Raw genomic sequence first — 21,012 nt, 5'->3', positions numbered from 1 at the left:
TCACACACCATCAGGTTCAGGAACAGCTCCTTCGCTCCAGCTTGAACCAACCGGCGCAAACCGAACCTTCTTTAGAATGGACTCTTGCTTTGTTCTCAATCTGAACTTTCTTGTAAATTGCATATAATTAACGATTAATTTATGTTTTTCTTGCGACTGCCACTTATGATCATACCTGATGGACGGACGGAACAGACTCGATGGGCCAAATGGCCTAATTTGCTCCTGTATTTTTATGGTCTTATCTGACGCTCTGTGTGCCTGTGATGCCGCAAGTTAGCTTTTCGTTGCACCTTGTTCGGATGACAGTAAACCCGAATTCGACTTTGACCAGAGCTGTTTAATTCCCCTAGGATCAGAAATATCACGGACTTGATCTGCTATTAGGGGATGAGACAGGGCAGGTGGCAGAAGTTTGTGTACTGGAACACCACGCTCTTGGTGACCATAGTGCAATCAGTTTCAAAGTAAATATGCAAAAAGATAGGGTCTGTGGGTTGAGATTTTAAATTGGAGAAATGTCCAATTCTGATGCTTTCGGAAAGGATTGGGACAGGTTGTCTTCCGGCAAAGGTGTACTTGGTAAGTGGGTGGTTTTCAAAGGTGAAAATCTGAGAGTACAGACTATTCCTGTCAGAATAAAAGGCAAGGATAACAGGTTTAGTGAACGCTGGGTTTGAGAAATATTGAGGTCGTTGTTAAGGAGGTGCATGGCAGTTAGAAACAGACGAGGAGCTTATGGAGTACAAGAAATGCAAGAGAACGCAAGAAGGAAATCAGGAGGGCTAAAAGAAGGCATGAGGTATGCGGAGCAACAGAATTGCAAAGGACAAAATTGGTCCTCTGGAAGATCAGATCGGTAATCTATGCATAGAGCTGAAAGAGATGTTAAGTTGATATTTTTCACCTGTATTTACTTGGGAGATGGACAGAGTCTATAGATGTGAGGCAAAGCAACAGTGAGGTCATGTCACAAACAAGAGAAAATCTGCAGATGCTGGAAATCCAAACAACACACAGAAAATGCTGGAGGAACTCAGCAGGTCGGACAGCATCTATGGAAAAGGGTGCACTTCGGGCCGAGACCCAGCGCTTTGTGTGTGTTGTGAGGTCATATACTGTATACAGATTACAGAGGAGAAGGTATTTGCTGTCTTTAGGCAAATTAGGCTGGATAAATCCCCAGGGCCTGACAAGCTGTTCCCTCAGACCCTGTAGGAGGCTAGTGCAAAAATTGCAGGGACCCTATTTGAATATCCTTGGCCACTGGTGAGGTTCGGAGGAATGGAGGATAGCTGATTGTGTTCCGTAAGGCTCTAAGAATAGGCCAGGAAATTATAGGGCGCTGAACCTGACATCAGTACTGGGATAGTTATTGGAAGATATTCTAAGCAACTGGATACAGTATATAAGTACTAGGATAGGCAGTGAAATCCCTTTTACTGGGCGTCTCTGGAAATGCGCCTCTTTAGCCCCTCACTAACAGACACTGGAACTCGCGGCGAGAAATCCACCTTTCTCAGGCTCCATCCATCTAGGGTGTATGTGACTTTGTTCCCGTCAAACCCGTGAGGTCACCCAAACCCCGGTTTATGTGAATGCTGTGTGATTTACTGCCCCCTGCAGTCGCCCGTTGGTAAGAAATAACAGGTCGTACACTGCATACAATTATAAAGAAAATATATTTATGAACGTTAACTTAGCCAAAGAGTCATTAAACAAAAGAGGAAAAAACAAAACGGGCCCAGTATAATCAAAACAGTCAAATGTGCACCTAAGTTGGAACTCATCTTGAAGTTGTCTGTAACTCACGGGCTGGACCCTCGGTCTGTGTGAAAGCACACACCACCTTCCGAATGTCGCTTGAAATCCATCTCGAACAAACGGGCTCCCCCACGGGAGTATTGGTCCTCCCTCCTTGAAGCCATTCATCTGCACAAAGCATCCTGTGCAACAGGGTCAGCATCCTCAACCATCTCCACCCCCGACCCCCGTCTTCTGCAGCTCCCACCAAAAAAGACCTCGACCCACACCAGCATCCCTCACAAAACCTCTCCACCCAACGTTCTCTGGAACCTTCTTCCAACTTCACCATCCTGATGGGCTGACACCACGTTCCTAAGTTGAATAACAAAGCCTCTTATCTCAGCTCAAACCCGAACAGGCTGCAAGCAGAACAGAGCGCTCCTACAAGACTGCTGAAATGAAATACTGCAACATGGCAGTATTTGACAGTCTTAATCAGGGCATTGCAACAGGGACTGTTTAGGAATAGTTATCGAGGTTTTGTGCATGGTAGTTCGTGTCTAACCAATCTTGGAGTTTTTAGAGGGAGGTACCAGGAAAGTGAATGAAGGCAAGGCAGTGGATGTTGTCTACACGGAATGAAGACAAGGTCCTGCCTGGGAGGTTGGTCAAGAAAGTTCAGTCACTCAGCATTCAGGATGAGGTAGTAAATTGGATTAGACATTGACTTTGTGGGAGGAGTCATAGGGAGGTATAGCACAGAAACAGGCAATTCAGCCCATCTAGCCCATGCTGAAACCATACCAAAAATCAGAGTTGTAGTAGATGGTTGCCTCGCTGACTGGAGGCCTGTGTCTAGTGGTGTGCCACAGGGATCAGTGCTGGGTTCATTGTTGTTTGTCATCTATATCAATGACCTGGATGAGAATGTGGTTAACTGGATCAGCAAATTTGCAGATGACACCAAGATTGGGGGTGTAGTGGACAGTGAGGAAGGATATCAAGGCTTGCGGTGGGATCTGGAAAAATGGGTTGAAAAATGGCAGATGAAATTTAACGCAGACACGTGTGAGTGTGTTGCACTTCAGCAGGACATGCAAGGGTAGGGCTTACTTACTGAGTGATAGGGCACTGAGGAGCGTGGTAGAACAGAGGGATCTGGGAATACAGGTCCATAATTCCCTGAAAGTGGTCACAGCTAAACAGGTCGTAAAGAAAGCTTTTGGCACATTATGCTTCATAAATCAATGTACTGAGTACAGGAGCTGCATTGTTGAACTTGTATAAGTCATTGGTGAGGCCTAATTTGGAGTATTGTATATAGTTTTGGTCGCCTACCTAAAGGAAAGACATAAATAAAGTTGAAAGAGTGCAGAGAAAATTTACAAAAATATTCTGAAGAACAGTCTTGGCCTGAAACATCGACTGTTTACCCTTTTCCATAGATGCTGCCTGGCCTGCTGAGTTCCTCCAGCATTTTGTGTGTGTTACAAATATGTTGCCAGGATTTAAGGGCCTGAGTTATCGAGAGAAGTTGAACAGGTTAGGACCTCACTCCCTAGAATGTAGAAGGTTGAGGGGAGATTTGATAGAGGTACACAAAATTATGAGGGGTATAGATAGTGTAAGTGCAAGCAGGTTTTTTCCACTGAGATTGGGTGGGACTATAACTAGAGGTCATGGGTTAAGTGCGAAAGGTGTAATGCTTAAGGGGAACATAAAGGAAACTCAGAGGGGACTATAACTAGAGGTCATGGGTTAAGTGTGAAAGGTGTAATGTTTAAGGGGAACATAAAGGAAACTCAGAGGGGACTATAACTAGAGGTCATGGGTTAAGTGTGAAAGGTGTAATGTTTAAGGGGAACATAAAGGGAACTCAGATGGATGGTGAAAATGTGAAACAAGCTGCCAGTGCATATAGTGGTTACAGGTTTAATTTCAGCATTTGGAGTTTGGATAGGTACATGTGTGAGAGGGGTGTGGACGGCTATGGCCCAGGAGCAGGTCATTGGGATTAGGCCGATTAATGGTTTTGGCATGGACTAGGTGGGTTGAAGTTATTGTTTCTGTGCTATAGTGTTCTATCACTCTGTGACTTTTTGTCCCACTCCAATTAGGGAGGAGGTTACACAGCATCCACACCAGGACCACCAAACTCAAAAACTGATACTTTCCCCAAGCTGTAAGGCTGAACAACCCACGAACTTGTGTACTAGAAATGACTACAAACAATCTGGAGTGAAATTGATGCAAGGTGGATTAATGCCTGTGATCTGCAGCTGTACAGTGCAGAGCATTCTCACTGGTTGTATCATTGCCTGGTGTGGAGGCTCCAGAGTGCAGGTTTGCAAGAGCCTGAGGATGGGCACAACCCTCCTCAACATCTTCAACAGGTCGTGCCTCAAGAAGGCAGCATTCATCATGAAGGACTCTGATCACCCAGGACATGTCCTCTTCTCATCGCTACCATCATGGAGGAGCCTGAAGACCCACACTCAAAGTTTCAAGAACAGCTTCTTTCCCTCCACCACCAGATGTCTGGATGGTCCGTGATCTCGTAAGCATCACCTCACTAATCTTTTTGGCACTATTTATTTATTTTGTAATTCATATTAATTTTTATGTCTTCGCATTGTACAAAATTTCACATCAGACAAGTCAGCGATAACAAACGATACAGCAGATACACCCTGGTACACCGCTTCCACAGGTGGGGGTAGCCGCACTCATACTGTGGAAACAGGCCTTTCCGTCCATCTAATCCATGCCAAACTTTCTAGTCTCATCTACCTGCACCTTGGACCACAGACCTCCACACCTCTCCCATCCATCAACTTACCCAAACCACTCTTAAATTTTGCAGTCAGTATTTGGAGTGATGGGGGTGGGCACATGTCGGGTGGGCTGTCAGTGCCTCTCGGCAAGGCATGGGGCGTCAAGGCAGAATGGATGTGAAGGGTTCGGGAAGGGAAGAGGAGGGGCTGTGGGCTGGAACAGGAAGTGGGATGCGGGTGATTTTGGGGGGGTGGGGGTGAGGACTGAGGGTGGTGCAGAGGTTGGGGGTGGCTTGGGGTGGGGCAGCGATAGGAGGGTTTTACACGGGGGAGGTAAAAGTGAGACGTGGGGGGAGGAGGTTTGGGAGGAGAGTGGGTGAAGGGCTGGGTGGTGATGGTGAGGGGTAGTGGTCGCGGTGTCAGGGAGAAGAGTGGTGATAATGGGGAGGGGACTGCGATGGAGATATATTGTGGTGGGGTGGGTGACGAGGGGAGAGGTGATGATGGACTGGGGTGTGAAGGAGTGGCTCTGATGGTGAGGAGGTGTGGTGGCATTTGGAGAGGATGGGGTAGGTGATGGCGAGGAGACGTAGGGATGGTGATGGCCACTCTTCCCTCTAAGCTGTGACAATGTGCGGCCGCGCAGTAACTGAAATGCTCCCGTGCACATAGCCTTTGTTGCCGTGCATCTGGAATTTTCTCTTAAACTGTATAATATTTTTTAAAGTGTTCATGCCGTGTAAACATTTCCTGCTCTAAGCAATGGTTGGTCCGCGCAGCGTTATAAAAAATGGAGAGAACGTTGGTGATGGTGGTGGGAAGAGGAGTGGAGATGGTGGCGAGGGGAGGGGTGATGGTGCAGAGAGATGATGATGAGGAGGGGTATGTGGTGAGGAGGGTAGTGTTGCCAATGGATTGGGAGGGGAGGGGTGGTGGTGGGTTCACCCTTCCTGGGTGGAGCTCCCTCCACCCTCTGTCTGCTGGTTAGGCTCTGATGTTGGTCTCCTCATCTCCTGTGACACCCGGCGGTTTAAAGCGATGACGGCCGAGGTTCTCCGGCTCTGCCTTATGCAGCTGACTCGGCGGATCCCTTCCCCCGGGACGATGGTGTTGGAAACTCTGTCCTGTCTGACAGGCTGTGGCTCTCCTTGGGCTTCCTGTGGGACCACCGATCCTAGGGAGGCAGGGATACACGACGGTGAATTCCGGGGTCGGTCGGTCTGTCTGTGTCTCTCTCTCTCTTTTCTCTGTCTCTCACTCTCTCTCTTTCTAGCTCTTGGCCTCCATCTCTGTATTTCTCTGTTTCTGTTTTTGGCTGTCTGTCCATCTTTGTCTCTCTCTCTCTCTTCACTTTCTTTTTCTCTTTCACCTCTCTCCTCTTGCCAGAGACGGCTCGGTAACACAACGGCTCCTGCAATACTTTGCGGTGCTGATAATCAGGGTTCAGGTCCCGGCACTGCCTGTAAGGAGTTTGTACCCTCTCACTGTCACTGCGTGGGTTTCCTCCCACATTTCCAAGACGTACGAGTCAGGGTTGGTGAATTGCGGGCATGCTATGTGAGGCAACACGTGTGGGCTGCCCTCAGCACATCCTCGGACAGTGTTGGTTATTGACACCGAAAATGCATTTCACTGTATGTTTCGATGTACCTGTGACTGATAAAGCTGATCTCATCACATTTCTCTCTCTCATCTCCCTCCTTATCTTTCCCTCTCGCGCCTCTTTCCCTTCACACTCCCTTTCCCTCTCTCTCTCCATCACGTTGGACGGGATCGGGTCAATTTCCTTTTCCAACTTCTTTGTTCGCTCAATGAGACTGTTAATTCCGTACCTCAACTCTCTCAGAGTGGTACAACTTGGACTCAGCCCCTTCAGCCCACATGCTCTGTTGCAACTACCGTTCCGAGCTAATCCCATTTACTCGTACCCTTCCGAACTTTCGCTATCTGTGTATCTGTCCAAATGTTCATTAAATGTCGCAGTTTTTCCCACTTCAACCACTTCCTTTGGCAACCCACTACCCTCTGTGTGGGGAAAGTTAAGTCTCTCCATTCTCCCACCCTGCCTCTCTGTCTGTTCCTGTTGGATTAGACTGTATAATTGTTATTTTCTGTGCAGTTCAACTGTATACCTGGTTGTATTTTATATAACTACCTATATACAGGTACAGTAATTGTTTGGTCTGTCCCCTAGTGGTCACAGTATGTATGCGCAATTGTTCAGAGTGTCTCTTAGTGGTTACAGTTCTTTGTAAGATTCTGGAACCTTCTTGGTATCGTACTGCTGGGGCAGCATGGTGCTTCTCGGTTAGCACAATGCTTTACAGTGCCAGCAGCCCAGGTTCATTTCCCACAACTGACTGTCAGGAGTTTGTACGTTCTCCCTGGTACTGCGTGGGTCCAAAGATGTACCGTTTGGTAGGTTAATTGGTGATTGTAAATTGCCCTGTGATTAGTCTGGGGTTAAATGGGAGCTTGCTGAGCGACTGGTTCGAGGGGCTCGTTCCACTCTGTATCTCAATACAAAAAATAAATAAAAATGATTTGAGTAGGGGTTATCTGATTGGCTAATTCTTACCTATAAATTTGAATGGAATGTCTCTTATCTATGATATAAGAAAGACTGGACATGTTGGGCTACCTTCTTTACCTCTTTCTTCCCCCTATCGCCTCTCTGTTTCTCCCTGTTTCCAATTCTCTTTGTTGTATTAACATTTAGTAAAACCATCATGAAACAACAAGTGTTGTGCCTCTTTCTTGACTTCCGAAAGAACCTTGGATCAAACATCAGAGCACAAAATTCGTTATGAGTCCCACTCCCTCTCTCCCTACTCCTCAACCCTCCTCATCTGCGGTCCATACCTCGATCCTCTGTCCCTCCCCCCCACTCCCTCCCTCCCTGCTCCTCAACCCTCCTCATCTGCGGTACATACCACGATCCTCATCCCTCTGTCCCACTCCCTCCCTCCCTGCTCCCCAACCCTTCTCCTCCGCGGTCCATACCTCGATCCTCATCCTTCCGTCCCACTCCCTCCCTCCCTGCTCCCCAACCCTCCTCATCTGCGGTCCATACCTCGATCCTCTGTCCCTCCCCCCCACTCCCTCCCTCCCTGCTCCTCAACCCTCCTCATCTGCGGTACATACCACGATCCTCATCCCTCTGTCCCACTCCCTCCCTCCCTGCTCCCCAACCCTTCTCCTCCGCGGTCCATACCTCGATCCTCATCCTTCCATCCCACTCCCTCCCTCCCTGCTCCCCAACCCTCCTCATCTGCGGTCCATACCTCAATCCTCATCCCTCCGTCCCACTCCCTCCCTCCCTGCTCCCCAACCCTCCTCCTCCGTGGTCCGTACCTCGATCCTCTGTCCCTGCCTCCCTGCTCCCCAACCCTCCTCCTCCATGGTCCGTACCTTGATCCTCTGTCCCTCCCTCCCTGTTCCCCATCCCTCCTCCTCCACGGTCCATACCTCGATCCTCATCCCTCCCTCCCTGCTCCCCAACCCTCCTCATCCGCAGTCCATACCTCGATCCTCATCCCTCACTCCCTGCTCCCCAACCCTCCTCATCCGCAGTCCATACCTCGATCCTCATCCCTCACTCCCTGCTCCTCAACCCTCCTCATCTGCGGTCCGTACCTCGATCCTCTGTCCCTCCCTCCCAGTCCCTCCCTCCCAGCTCCCCAACCCTCCTCATCCGTGGTCCATACTTCGATCCTCATCCCTCCATCCCACTCCCTCCCAGCTCCCCAATCCTCCTTCTCCGCGGTCCATACCTCGATCCTCATCCCTCTGTCCCACTCCCTCCCTCCCTGCTCCCCAACCCTCCTCATCCGCAGACCATACCTCGATCCTCATCCCTCACTCCCTGCTCCTCAACCCTTCTCATCGACAGTCCATACCTCGATCCTCTGTCCCTCCCTCCCAGTCCCTCCCTCCCAGCTCCCCAACCCTCCTTATCCGTGGTCCATACTTCGATCCTCATCCCTCCATCCCACTCCCTCCCTGCTCCCCAACCCTCCTCATCCGCAGTCCATACCTCGATCCTCATCCGTCTCTCCCTGCTCCCCAACCCTCCTCCTCCGTGGTTCATGCATTGATCCTCTGTCCCTCCCTCCCAGCTCCCCAATCCTCCTTCTCCGCGGTCCATACCTCGATCCTCATCCCTCCGTCCCACTCCCTCCCTCCCTGCTCCCCAACCCTCCTCCTCCGCGGTCTGTACCTCGATCCTCATCCCTCACTCCCTGCTCCTCAACCCTCTTCATCCGCGGTCCGTACCTCAATTCTCTGTACCTCCGTCCCACTCCCTCCCTGCTCCCCGACCCTCCTCATCCGCGGTCCGTACCTCGATCCCCATTCCTCTCTCCCTGCTCCCCAACCCTCCTCATCCGCCGTCCATACCTCGATCCTCATCCCTCTCTCCCTGCTCCCCAACCCTCCTCATCCGCCGTCCATACCTCGATCCTCTGTCCCTTCCTCCCACTGCCTTCCTCCCTCCCTCCCTGCTCCCCAACCCTCCTCCTCCGCAGTCCGTACCTTGATCCTCTGTCCCTCACTCGTCAACCCACCTCATCTGTGTTCTTACCTTGATCCTCTGTCCCTCCCTCCCACTCCCTCCCTCCCTGCTCCTCAATCCTCTCATCCGTGGTCCGTACCTCGATCCTCGTCCCTCTCTCCCACTCCCTTCCTCCCTCCCTGCTCCCCAACCTTCCTCCTCCGCAGTCTGTACCTCGATCCTCTGTCCCTCCCTCCCACTGCCTTCCTCCCTCCCTCCCTGCTCCCCAACCCTCCTCAGCCACGGTCCGTACCTCGATCCTCTGTCCCTCCCTTCCACTCCCTCCCTGCTCCCCAACCCTCCTCCTCCGCGGTCTGTACCTTGATCCTCAGTCCCTCCCTCCCTGCTCCCCAACCCTCCTCCTCCTCCGCAGTCCGTACCTCGATCCTCTGTACTTCCCTCCCACTCCCTCCCTCCCTGCTCCCCAACCCTCCTCATCCACGGTCCGTACCTTGATCCTCAGTCCCTCCCTCCCACTCCCTCCCTCCCTGCTCCCCAACCCTCCTCCTCCGCAGTCCATACATCGATCCTCATCCCTCCCTCCCTGCTCCCCAACCCTCCTCATCCATGGTCCATTCCTTGATCCTCAGTCCCTCCCTCCCACTCCCTCCCTCCCTGCTCCCCAACCCTCCTCCTCTGCAGTCCATACATCGATCCTCATCCCTCCCTCCCTGCTCCCCAACCCTCCTCCTCCACAGTCCATACATTGATCCTCATCCCTCCCTCCCTGCTCCCCAACCCTCCTCATCCATGGTCCATTCCTTGATCCTCTGTCCCTCCCTCCCACTCCCTCCCTCCCTGCTCCCCAACCCTCCTCATCCATGGTCCATTCCTTGATCCTCTGTCCCTCCCTCCCACTCCCTCCCTCCCTGCTCCCCAACCCTCCTCCTCCACGGTCCGTACCTCGATCCTCTGCCTGCTCCTTGGGCCCTGCGGTCGTGTCTGTCACCTTCCTGCGCCTCTGGAGGATAGTGTCCAGCTCGTTCTGTCTCTTGTCATTTCTCCAGCTCTTCTGCCGGACTTTCCTCTTTCCCATCGTGTTCTGCCGGACACGTTTACATTTCTTTACTCACTGCCCATCCACCTCGATGTGAGGAGACAGCACTTGGGTCTGAAGTCACACACAGAATGCGGCAGAATCCCTCCCCTCAAGGCATGACTGAACCAGATGTGTGTGTTCCAACTTTCCCCTCATTTCATACCTGACTTATTGCGTCTAATTTTGGATTGGTTTAATTACTCTAATTTAATTAATGCAGACAAGTGTGAGGTGTTGAACTTTGGGAGGACAAACCAGGGTAGAAATTACACGGTGAATGGTAGGGCTGAGAGGAGTGAGGTGCAACAAAGGGAAATACAGGTCCATAATGTGAAAATGGTGTCACAGGCACAGGGTTGTACAGAAACCGTTCAGCACATGGGGCTTCAGAGTCAAAGTAAATATATTATCAAAGTACATATATGTCAGCATATCAAAGTCAAAGTCTGTCCCGAGCCTTGTGGCCCATCAGGCCGGTGCTTATGCTGGTTTCTGTGGTGTGAAGCGACTGAGAATACGAGGCTCCCCCCAGATGGGACGCCAGTCTATCGCGAGGTTAACCTCCAGCATTTGCCGGTAACCATTCTCAGCTGGGTGGACTGGAGCAGCGTGTGGTTAAGTTCCTTGCTCAAAGACACAACATGCTGCCTTGGCCAAGACTTGAACCCACGACCTTCAGATCATGAGCCCAACGCCCTAACCACTTGGCCACGTGCCTATTTATTTTCTTGGGTGTATACTCTATAAATCTATAGAATAGTATAGTATTGAGTACTGGAGATGGGATGTTACGTTAAAGTTGTATAAGAGGTTGCTGAGGCTAATTTGGAGTATTGTGTACGGCTTTGGTCACCTACCTACAGGAAAGATGTCAATAAGATTGAAAAAGTACAGAGAAAATTTACAAGGATGTTGGTGGGACTTGAGGACCTGAGTTATAGGGAAAGATTGATTAGGTTAGGAGAATGAGGGTGATCTGAGAGAGGTACAGTACACAAATTCATGAGTATAGGTAGGGTAGGTACAAGCAGAAAGATGATATCTTTCCTGTAACAGGGTGACCGAAATGCTTCACAATACTCCAAGGGTGGCTTCAGCAACATCTCATACAACTGCAACAAAATGTCTCAGTTCCTATACTCAGTGCCCTGACTGTTTGTCACAAGCCTCCTTCACCAGTCTGTCTACCCATCAGGAGCCATGTACTTGTGCTTGGAGCTCCCTCTGTTCTACAGGACTCCCTTTCCCAGAATCTCACCAACCAGTCCTCTGCCCTGATGCTGGATGGAGAGAGACCTCCGAATGAATGCATTGGTTCTATTGTGTTTCTTTGTATTGACTGTGAAAGAATCTCAGGGTAGTATACGGTCAGAGTTATAGAAAAAGACAGCACAGAAACAGACCATTTGGCCCACCTAGTCTGTGTCATAGAAACATAAAACCAGAGGAAACCTACAGCACAATACAGGCCCTTCAGCCCAGAAAGCTGTGCCAAACTTGTCCTTACTTTAGAAATTACTGAGGGTTACCTATAGCCCTCTATTTTTCTAAGCTCCATATACCTGTCCAGGTGTCTCTTAAAAGACCCTATCGTATCCGCCTCCATCACCGTTGCTGGCAGCCCATTCCACACACTCACCACTCTCTGAGTAAAAAAATTACCCCTGACATCACCTCTGTACCTACTTCCAAGCACCTTAAAATTGTGCCATCTTGTGTTAGCCATCTCAGCCAGGAAAAAGCCTCTGACTATCCACATGATCAATGCCTCTCATCATCTTATACACCTCTATCAGGTCATCTCTCATCCTCCGTCACTCTAAGGAGAAAAGGTTGAGTTCACTCAACCTATTCTCATAAGGCATGTTCTCCAATCCAGGCATCATCCTTGTAAATCTCTTCTGCATCCTTTCTATGGTTTCCACATCCTTCCTGTAGTGAGGCAACCGGAACTGAGCACAGTACTCCAAGTGGGGTCTGACCAGGGTCCTATATAACTGCAACATTACCTCTCGGCTCCTAAACTCAATCCCACAATTGATGAATGCCAATGCACCGTATGCCTTCTTAACCACAGAGTTGACTCGCGTAGCAGCTTTAAGTGTCCTATGGACTCGGACAGCAAGATCCCTCTGATCCTCCACACTGCCAAGAGTCTTATCATGAATACTACATTCTGCATTCATATTTGAGCTACCAAAATGAACCATGTCACACTTATCTGGGCTGAACTCCATCTGCCACTTCTCAGCCCAGTTTTGAATCCTATCACTATCCCGCTGTAACCTCTGACAGCCCTCCACACTATCCACAACACCTCCAACCTTTGTGTCATCAGCAAATTTACGAACCCATCCCTCCACTTCCTCATCCAGGTCATTTATAAAAATCACAAAGAGTAAGGGTCCCAGAACAGATCCCTGAGGCACACCACTGGTCACCAACCTCCATGCAGAATATGACCCATCTATAATCACTCTTTGACTTCTGAATCTACAAAGCAATGTCCCCTTGGATCTAAAGCCTCCTTACTTTCTCAATAAGCCTTGCATGGGGTACCTTATCAAATGCCTTGCTGAAATCCATATACACTACATCTACTACTCTACCTTCAGCAATATGTTTAGTCACACCCTCAAAAAATTCAATCAGGCTCGTAAGGCATGACCTGCCTTTGACAAAGCCATGTTGACTATTCCTAATCATATTATGCCTCTTCAAATGTTATTATGACACTTTTCTGTCTCCCTATCTACTCCTTGATATCCCTGTTACTATTGGTTGGTCTATAAAAAACACCCAGTAGAGTTATTGACCCCTTCCTGTTCCTAACCTCCAACCACAGAGAGTCTGTAGACAATCCCTCCATGTCTTCCTCCTTTTCTGCAGCCGTGACATTATCTCCGATCAGCAGTGCCACACCCCCACCTCTTTTGCCTCCCTCCCTGTCCTTTCTGAAACATCTAAAGCCTTGCACTCGAAGTAACCATTCCTGCCACTGAACTATCCAAGTCTCTGTAATGCCCACAACATCACAGCTCCAAGTACTGATCCACGCTTTAAGCTCATCTGCTTTCTTCATACTACTTCTTGCATTAAAATAGGCACACCTCAAACCATTGGTCTGAGTGCATCCCGTCTCTATCACCTGCCTATCCTCCCCTTCGCACTGTCTACAAGCTTTCTCTACTTGTGAGTCAACCGCCCCTTCCTCTGTCTCTTCAGTTCAATTCCCACCCCCCAGCGATTCTAGTGTAGACTCTCCCCAGTAGCCTTAGCAAACCTCCCCGCCAGGATATTGGTCCCTCTGGGATTCAAGTGCAACCCGTCCTTTTTTTACAGGTCACACCTGCCCTAGAGGAGATCCCAGTGATCCAGAAATCTGAATCCCTCCCCTGCTCCAATCCCTCTGCCACTACTTATCCTCCACCTCACTCTATCCCTATACTCACTGCCACGTGGCACAGGCAGTAATCCCGAGATTACTACCTCTGAGGTCCTGATTCTCAACTTCCTTCCTAACTCCCTATTGTCTGTTTTCAGGGTCTCCTCCCTTTTCCTACCCATGTCATTGGTACCAATATGTACCATGACCTCTGGCTGTTCAGCCTTCCCACTTCAGGATATCGTGGATGCGATCAGAAACATCCCGGACCCTGGCACCTGGGAGGCAAATTACCATCGGCGTTTCTTTCCTCCGTGTGTCAAACCCTACTCCCATCGACCTGCGCTGGGTCCATAGCACTCCATACCACTACCATCCATGGACCTATCTAAACTCCTCTTAAACATTCACATGGACCACTTGCTCATTCCACACCCTCAGCACCCTCTGAATGAAGAAGTTCTCCCTCATGCTCCCCTTAAACATTTCACCCTTCACCCTTAACCCATGACCTCGAGTTGTAGTCCCAGCCAAATTTAGTGGGAAAAAGCCTGCTTGCATTTACCCAGTCTACACCCCTCATAATTTTGTATACCTCCATCAAACCTCCTCTCAATCTTTTATGTTCCAAGGAATAAAGTCCTAACCTATTTAATCTTTCCTTTTCACTTTGGTCCTCCATTTCTGGCAACATCCTTGTAAGTACTTGGAGACATATACTGAATGTCCTTTGATAATTAATTAACTGTACACTTTGACCTTTGATCAAGACCATGGCAACCTCTCCCCCACTTCCTCTGACTCAGTTGATCACATTCTCTGCCAGCACCCAATGATCTGCACTACCCTCTGTCAGGATGGTGCCCATGGTGGGGCGCACATAGGGTGTGTGACCTGCCTGTCTCTGGAGGGGTGGGGGTCCCCTCTCCATTCACCCCCTGCCCCTCACCCTCTGTCCCCTCTCCATTCACCACCTGCTCTTCACCCTTTGACCCCTCTCCATTCTCCCCCTACCCCCTTACCCTCTGATCCCTCTCCATTCGCCCCCTGCCCCCTCACCCTCTGACCCAGCACTGGCCCCACCTCTTCCCCGTGGATCACCTACCAGAATTCCTTGGAGTTCCACCACGGCTGACCCCTTGCTGTCCGTGTCGGAAGGCTTTGTGTCCGTGAGCTGCGTGCGGGGATGGAGACAGAAGAGACTGGTCAGCCGGGCCAGAGAGCCGGTCACAGCCCTATCAGAACCGGGACCAGGGTTCGTATCCCCAGCACGTCATGACATTCGTTGTTTTGTTGCAACAGTGCAATACCATAAAAAACGATAAATTACAATCAGAAGTATACATAAAGAATTAAATTTAATTAGTAGTGCAAAGAGAGAAAAGATAGTGAGGTAATATTCACGGGTTCACAGTGCATTCAGAAGTTTGTTGGCTGTGACTAACGGGAATGCCTGGCGATTCCCAGAGCTGCTCACAGAGACTCACCATGCATTGGTACCATCTTCATTGCAGGGTAGCATTGCACTGTAATGCCTGGTAGCATCCTTGTCCCGGGTTCCCCAACAATAAACCCAATTCTCCTTCTAACTCTGGGGCAGATTAGCCATGAGCGTGCTGAACAGCAGCAGGTCTGACGGGCCGAATGGCCTCCTTGCCAGTCCCCGATCAGGGGGCTGCTGCTCCTGCACGGTCCCGTGAAATCAGAATCCACGGAAGTGCTTCTGAAGAGATTAATCAGGGAAATTTTGGCAGGTCATGGGTTAAGGGTGAAGGGTGAAAGGTGAAATGTTTAAGGGGAACATGAAGGGTGGCTTCTTCACTCAGAGGGTGGTGAGAGTCTGCCAATGCAAGTGATAGATGTGGGTTTGAATTCAACACTTTGGGGGAATTTGGCCAGGTGCACGGACGGGAGGAGTATAGAGGCCTGTGGTCTCGGTAGTGAGGGTCAATGGGACTCAGCAGGTTAATAGTTCAGCATTGACCCGATGGGCCAAAGGGCTTCTGTGCTGCACTGTTTCACAATTCTATGACTCTGGGAAAGGACTAGGGCCCTGTGAAAGAGCTAGGATGGACATGGACGGGCAGAGTGGCCTCCCATGACACTTGCGGTTTCTGTCATACCTCTGTCTTCCTCTTTGTGGGCTTGAGGACCACTCCACTTTTGATTCTCTCCATCATCTCGTTCACGGCCCTGCCCTTGATATCAGAGAGGTTGCCCGAAGCTGCCGACAGAGGTGGAGTTGGGGTCAATGAGGCATCACAAGGACTAAATCCAGACTTACCACGGTTAGTGCGACATTATTCTGACACCAGCGACCTGGGTTCAATTCCCGCCACTGTCTATATGGAGGTTATACGTTCTGCTCTGTGACTGTGTGGGCCTTCCGGTACCTTCCCGCAGTCTAAAGATATGCGGTTAGGGTCAGCACGTTTTCAGGACGCTATGTTGGTGACAGAAGCATGGCAACACTTGTGGGCTGCCCCCAGCACATCCTCGGCCTGTGCTGGTTGTTGAAGCAAAGGACACACTTCACTGCAACACAAACAAAATGCTGGAGGATCTCAGCGGTCAAGCAGCATCTGTGGTAATGAAGAGACAGTCAACGTTCCGGGCCGAGACCCTTCTTCAGGACTGGAAAGGAAGGGGGAAGACGCCAGAATAAAAGGGTGGGGGGAGGCTAGCTGGGAGGTGAAAGGTGAAGGGCTGGAGAAGAAGGAATCTGACAGGAGAGGAGAGTGGACCATAGGAGAAAGGGAGGGAGGAGACGACCCAGGGGGAGGTGATAGACAGATGAGGAGAGGTAAAAAGTCATAATGGGGAGGGAAATTTACCGGGAGGAGAAATCAATATTCACACCATCACAACAGGAATTCTGCAGATGCTGGAAATTCAAGCAACACACATAAAAGTTGCTGGTGAATGCAGCAGGCCAGGCAGCATCTCTAGGAAGAGGTGCAGTCGACATTTCAGGCCGAGACCCTTCGTCAGGACTAACTGAAGGAAGAGTGGGTAAGGGATTTGAAAGTTGGAGGGGGAGGGGGAGATCCAAAATGATAGAAGACAGGAGGGGGAGGGATGGAGCCAAGAGCTGGACAGGTGATTGGCAAAAGGGGATACGAGAGGATCACGGGACAGGAGGTCCGGGAAGAAAGACAAGGGGGGGGACCCAGAGAATGGGCAAGAGGTATATTCAGAGGGACAGAGGGAGAAAAAGGAGAGTGAGAGAAAGAATGTGTGCATAAAAATAAGTAACAGATGGGGTACGAGGGGGAGGTGGGGCATTAGCGGAAGTGAGAGAAGTCGATGTTCATGCCATCAGGTTGGAGGCTACCCAGACGGAATATGAGGTGTTGTTCCTCCAACCTGATTGTGGCTTCATCTTTACAGTAGAGGAGGCCGTGGATGGACATGTCAGAATGGGAATGGGATGTGGAATTAAACTGTGTGGCCACTGGGAGATCCTGCTTTCTCTGGCAGACAGAGCGTAGGTGTTCAGCAAAACCTTCCCCTCACCTGGTCTCACCTATCACCTGTACTCCTCCCCCTCCCCCCCCACCTTCCCTCACCTGGTCTCATCTGTCACCTGTACTCCATCCCCTCCCCCAACCTTTGTATTCTGGCTTCCCAGTCCTGATGAAGCGTCTCGCCCTGAAACATTGACTGCTTATTCCCCGACCTCCTGAGTCCATCCAGCATTTTGTGTGTGTTATAGCATCTGCAGTCTCGAGTTCGTGTTTTCTGATGTCCCCTGTCTCGGGAGCCTGCCGGTGGTGTGGGAAATGGCACCACAGATCCAAATGTCACTGACCATCCACTTTCTTCTGCCCATCCTTCTGTCGTCTTCGTAGTAACTCTGCCAACGGCCTGTAGAGAACGTCAGTAAATCGGTTTATTATTGTCACACAAATTGGGGTATCATGAAAAACATTGTGCTCCATACGTATAGATCGTTTCATTACACGGTGCATTGAGATAGTGCAAGGGAAAGCAGTAACAGAACGCAGAACAACGCGTTGCAGTTACAGAGAGAGTGCGGTACAAAGTGTGGGTCAAGAGTCCGTCTTATTCTACTGGGAGACCATTCAATAGTCTTATAACAGCGCGTCAGAGACTGTGCGGAGCCTGGTGCTAGGTGCATCTTCTGCCCAATGGGAGGGGGACAAGAGAGAACGCCCAGGGCGGTTGGAGTCTGGGATTATTCTGGCTGCTTTACCGGGACAGCAAGGAAAGTCCATGGACAGGAGGCCGGTTTCTGCATCCTCAACTCTCTGCAGTTTCACGCAGACGTGGCAGAGCAGTTGATGTAACAAGAAGCTGCGTAGCTTTTTGGGGCATCACGGCTGGCCTGTTTTTCTGCTGTTTTGTTCTGTGTTGTAATGGCAATAACAAGACCTTGGACCGGGAACAAAGGTAGTTCAGTTACGTGGAGAGGAGAGCGGGGAGGTTGGGATTGTCTCCGGAGCAGAGAAATTGGGAAGAATTCGACAGGGATTGTCCAGATGAGGAGTGTGCTGAGCTGTGTCCAGGTTGTTCTTGTGGTCACGGTCAGAGCAGTGGCCGTACCAGGCTGTGATGCATCCAGGTAGAGTGATTTTTGTCCAGGCACAGCTCGAGAGCCAGGAGGTGACCCAGACACCAACCCACCCTCCCTCCCCTGGTCTGCCTGCCCAAGCCAAGGTCCTGAGCACAGTCTGGTCAGAGCTGAGATAGGTCTGGATATTAGGTGGGAGAAGACCACCAGACCATAACACATAGGAGCAGAATTAGGCCATTTGGCCCATCGAATCTGCTCCACCATTCCATCATGGCTGACAAGGGTGAACTCCGGGCAATAGGAGGGAGGGGAGAACCTAAGAGCTTTGACAGACTGTGAGGGGAGGTTGAGGAGGGAACCAGTGGGGTAGTGCTTGAGGGATGTTGAGGACGGATCTGATGGTGGAGGGTGGGGGAGGCTTGAGGGAAGGTTGATAACAGATCCGATGGTGGAGGGTGAGGGAGAGCTCGAGGGGAGGTAGAGGAGGGATGTGATGGTGGAGGGTGGGGGAGGCTCGAGGGGAGGTTGATAACAGATCTGATGGTGGAGGTGGGGGAGGCTCGAGGGGAGGTTGAGGAGGGATCTGATGGTGGAGGATAAGGGAGGCTCGAGGGGAGATTGAGGAGGGATCCGACAGTGGAGGGTGGGGGAGGGCTCCATGTATTTAAGCCTGGGAAAAGAGTGGGGCAGGTTGCAACACTCAGTTTCTGTACGTGGAGGTTGACCTTGGTGGGAAGAAGGAGGGCGTGATGCTCTTGGGAAGGAGGAGAGACAGTGGGGTGGGCAATCAGCGAGACATGGGCTGAGGGAGACTTATCTCATGAGCTGCAGCACTGGAAGTAAGGAGGCCACCAAATCACCCAAAAAATGACAATAGTGATGTTGGGAAAACATCTGGGATATGACATTCAGGTTTGGTCACGCTGCTGTAGCAAAGATGTCATTAAGCTGGAAAGAATGCAGAGGAGATTGACAAGGAGGATGCCAGGACAAGGCACTGAGTCACAGAAAGAGGCTGAGCTGGTATGAATCTTCTACATTGAAGAGTGGTTAGTGCATCAGTGATTGAGGTTCTAGTTCAGTTCAATTATCATTCAACCATACAGGAATATCCATGAATACAGCCAAGCGAAAGAGCATTACCCCAGAGCCAAGGTGCCAAACACAGTACCGACAGTCATACACAGCACAGGCACATATAAGGCAGCAGTAAAACAGTCACACGAAAAATTAATCCAAGTCTCTGAGTCTGTGAGTGTTGCAGCAGTCTGCAGTCGAACACAATACAGCTTGTCTTCTGCCGAGCGAACACGACTCCAGCATGGATGCTGCGTCACACCTCTCCCATCACTCCGCTGGAGTTGGCAGCACTCCCTGGGCGGCTGTAAATGGGCACCAAGTCCAGCTCCTTCAGTTTCTCCACCAAGGAGCAACTCGCTGATGAGGTAGACCTGCAGTACTTCAAGTTTTTAATGTCCAGCATTGTATTGCGATCATAAAAAATATGGTTGGCTCCATAGAAGCCGCTGTGTCCAAGCCCGTTGTCATCTTCAATTCCCTCCACTCTCTGTAAGGAGGTTGTACGTTCCACCTGAGACCTCTGGGGTTTCCACCGGGTGTTCCGGTTTACTCCCACATTCCAAAGTTTTGAGGAGAAACTGCATTAGGCCAGATTGTTCCCAGAGAGACAATCGTTTAGCTGTAGGCGTGTTTATGGTTTATTTTAGGGATACAGTGCGGGACTGGCCTTTCCAGAACAAGGAACCGCTCCACGCTTCAACCCACCTATTTAACCCCAGCCTAATCACACGACAATGTACAATGACCTGCTAACTAGTATGTCTTTGGACTGTGGGAGGAAACCAGAGCACCCGGAGGAAATCTGCGCACTCACGAGAAGGAACACGCCAACCTTCTTACAGAGGACGCTGGAATTGAACTCCGAATGCCCGTGCTCTGAGCTGAAATAGTGTCCCGCTGACTGCTGTGATACTGTGGAGCCCCTATGTGACAGTAAGCTTGCACGGAAACGTACAGTGAAACAGAGACACCGACGCAACATGCAAGCGTTGCTACTCGCTCTGGTACCAGTACACCATGAACACAATGCTGAGCAGTAGGTGAAGGCTGGTGGGATCTTGGTTCACTTACTCGATAGGGGCTGCGCTTGGTGGGGGCGGAGGGGGTGGTGGGGGTGGCGGTGGAGGAGGTGGGGTTACGCTGGCGGCCCCCTTGTCCACCTCACTCATCGGACCGTCTGAGGAGCTCTGTTCCTGCTGCAGGTCTCTGACTAGAAGCAAAGAAGCACATTGGTAAGTTCTGAGCTCGATGACAGCGCAGAATGCCGATCAAACCCACCACCCCCCTCCACGTCACACACACACCCCACCATACAAACCTGGCCTCCAAATCCCACCCACCTCACCAGCCCGCAGTCCGCGCCCCTCCCTGCCTCAAACATCTCATACAGGTGGCCGCTAAACCTTGGCTGGGGTAGGGTAGTGGTTAGCACAACGCTTGGGGCGTTCCAGAGTTCAGACTTCAATTCCGATGCCATCTGTATGGCCTCTTCATGAACGTACAGGTTTCCTCCGGGTGCTTCAGTTTCCTCCCTCAGTCCAAAGACGGACCGGCCGTGGGTGAATCGGTCGTTGTGAATTGTCCCGTGATTAGGCTTTGGTTAAATTAGTGGTGCTGGGCGGTAGGCTCGATGGGCCGGGAGGGCTCGTTCAGTGCTGTATGTCTAATAAGTGAATAAATCAGCTTCCCTTCCTCTGTCCGGTGTCCTGGAGAAGGAATGACCCTTCGCCCTGCATCCCTCAGCTGGAGGCTGAGCATACAGCACAGAAAGAGGCCCTTCGGCCCAACAACTCAATGACGACCAAAACGTCTGTCTCAGCTTGACCCACTAGACAACGTTTGTTGCACATCCCTCTACAAGGTCACCCCTCAACCTCCTTTGCTCCAGGGAAAAGAGTC

At 50.6% G+C, this 21,012-nt stretch overlaps 1 protein-coding gene across 2 annotated transcripts in view; it reads right to left on the bottom strand.

Annotated features, from left to right (window-relative positions):
* Window positions 1-4,300: 4,300 nt before the first annotated feature.
* LOC140196116 (shootin-1-like) overlaps window positions 4,301-21,012 on the bottom strand; it is a 51,613-nt gene continuing 34,901 nt past the window's right edge. For both annotated transcript variants that reach the window (XM_072254825.1, XM_072254826.1), the window contains 6 exons: window positions 20,185-20,323; window positions 17,308-17,363; window positions 15,620-15,720; window positions 14,602-14,670; window positions 9,976-10,114; window positions 4,301-5,694 (listed from right to left, as the gene is read on the bottom strand). In XM_072254825.1, the coding sequence (XP_072110926.1) occupies window positions 5,462-5,694; window positions 9,976-10,114; window positions 14,602-14,670; window positions 15,620-15,720; window positions 17,308-17,363; window positions 20,185-20,323 (737 nt within the window). In that variant the 3' untranslated portion in view covers window positions 4,301-5,461. The remainder of the gene's footprint in view (window positions 5,695-9,975; window positions 10,115-14,601; window positions 14,671-15,619; window positions 15,721-17,307; window positions 17,364-20,184; window positions 20,324-21,012) is intronic.

The sequence above is a fragment of the Mobula birostris genome, chromosome 4 (assembly GCF_030028105.1).
Source record: "Mobula birostris isolate sMobBir1 chromosome 4, sMobBir1.hap1, whole genome shotgun sequence".
Classification (NCBI taxonomy): Eukaryota; Metazoa; Chordata; class Chondrichthyes; order Myliobatiformes; family Myliobatidae; genus Mobula; species Mobula birostris.
Note: the sequence above shows the minus strand (reverse complement) of the source record. Positions and strands in the feature narration are given on the sequence as shown.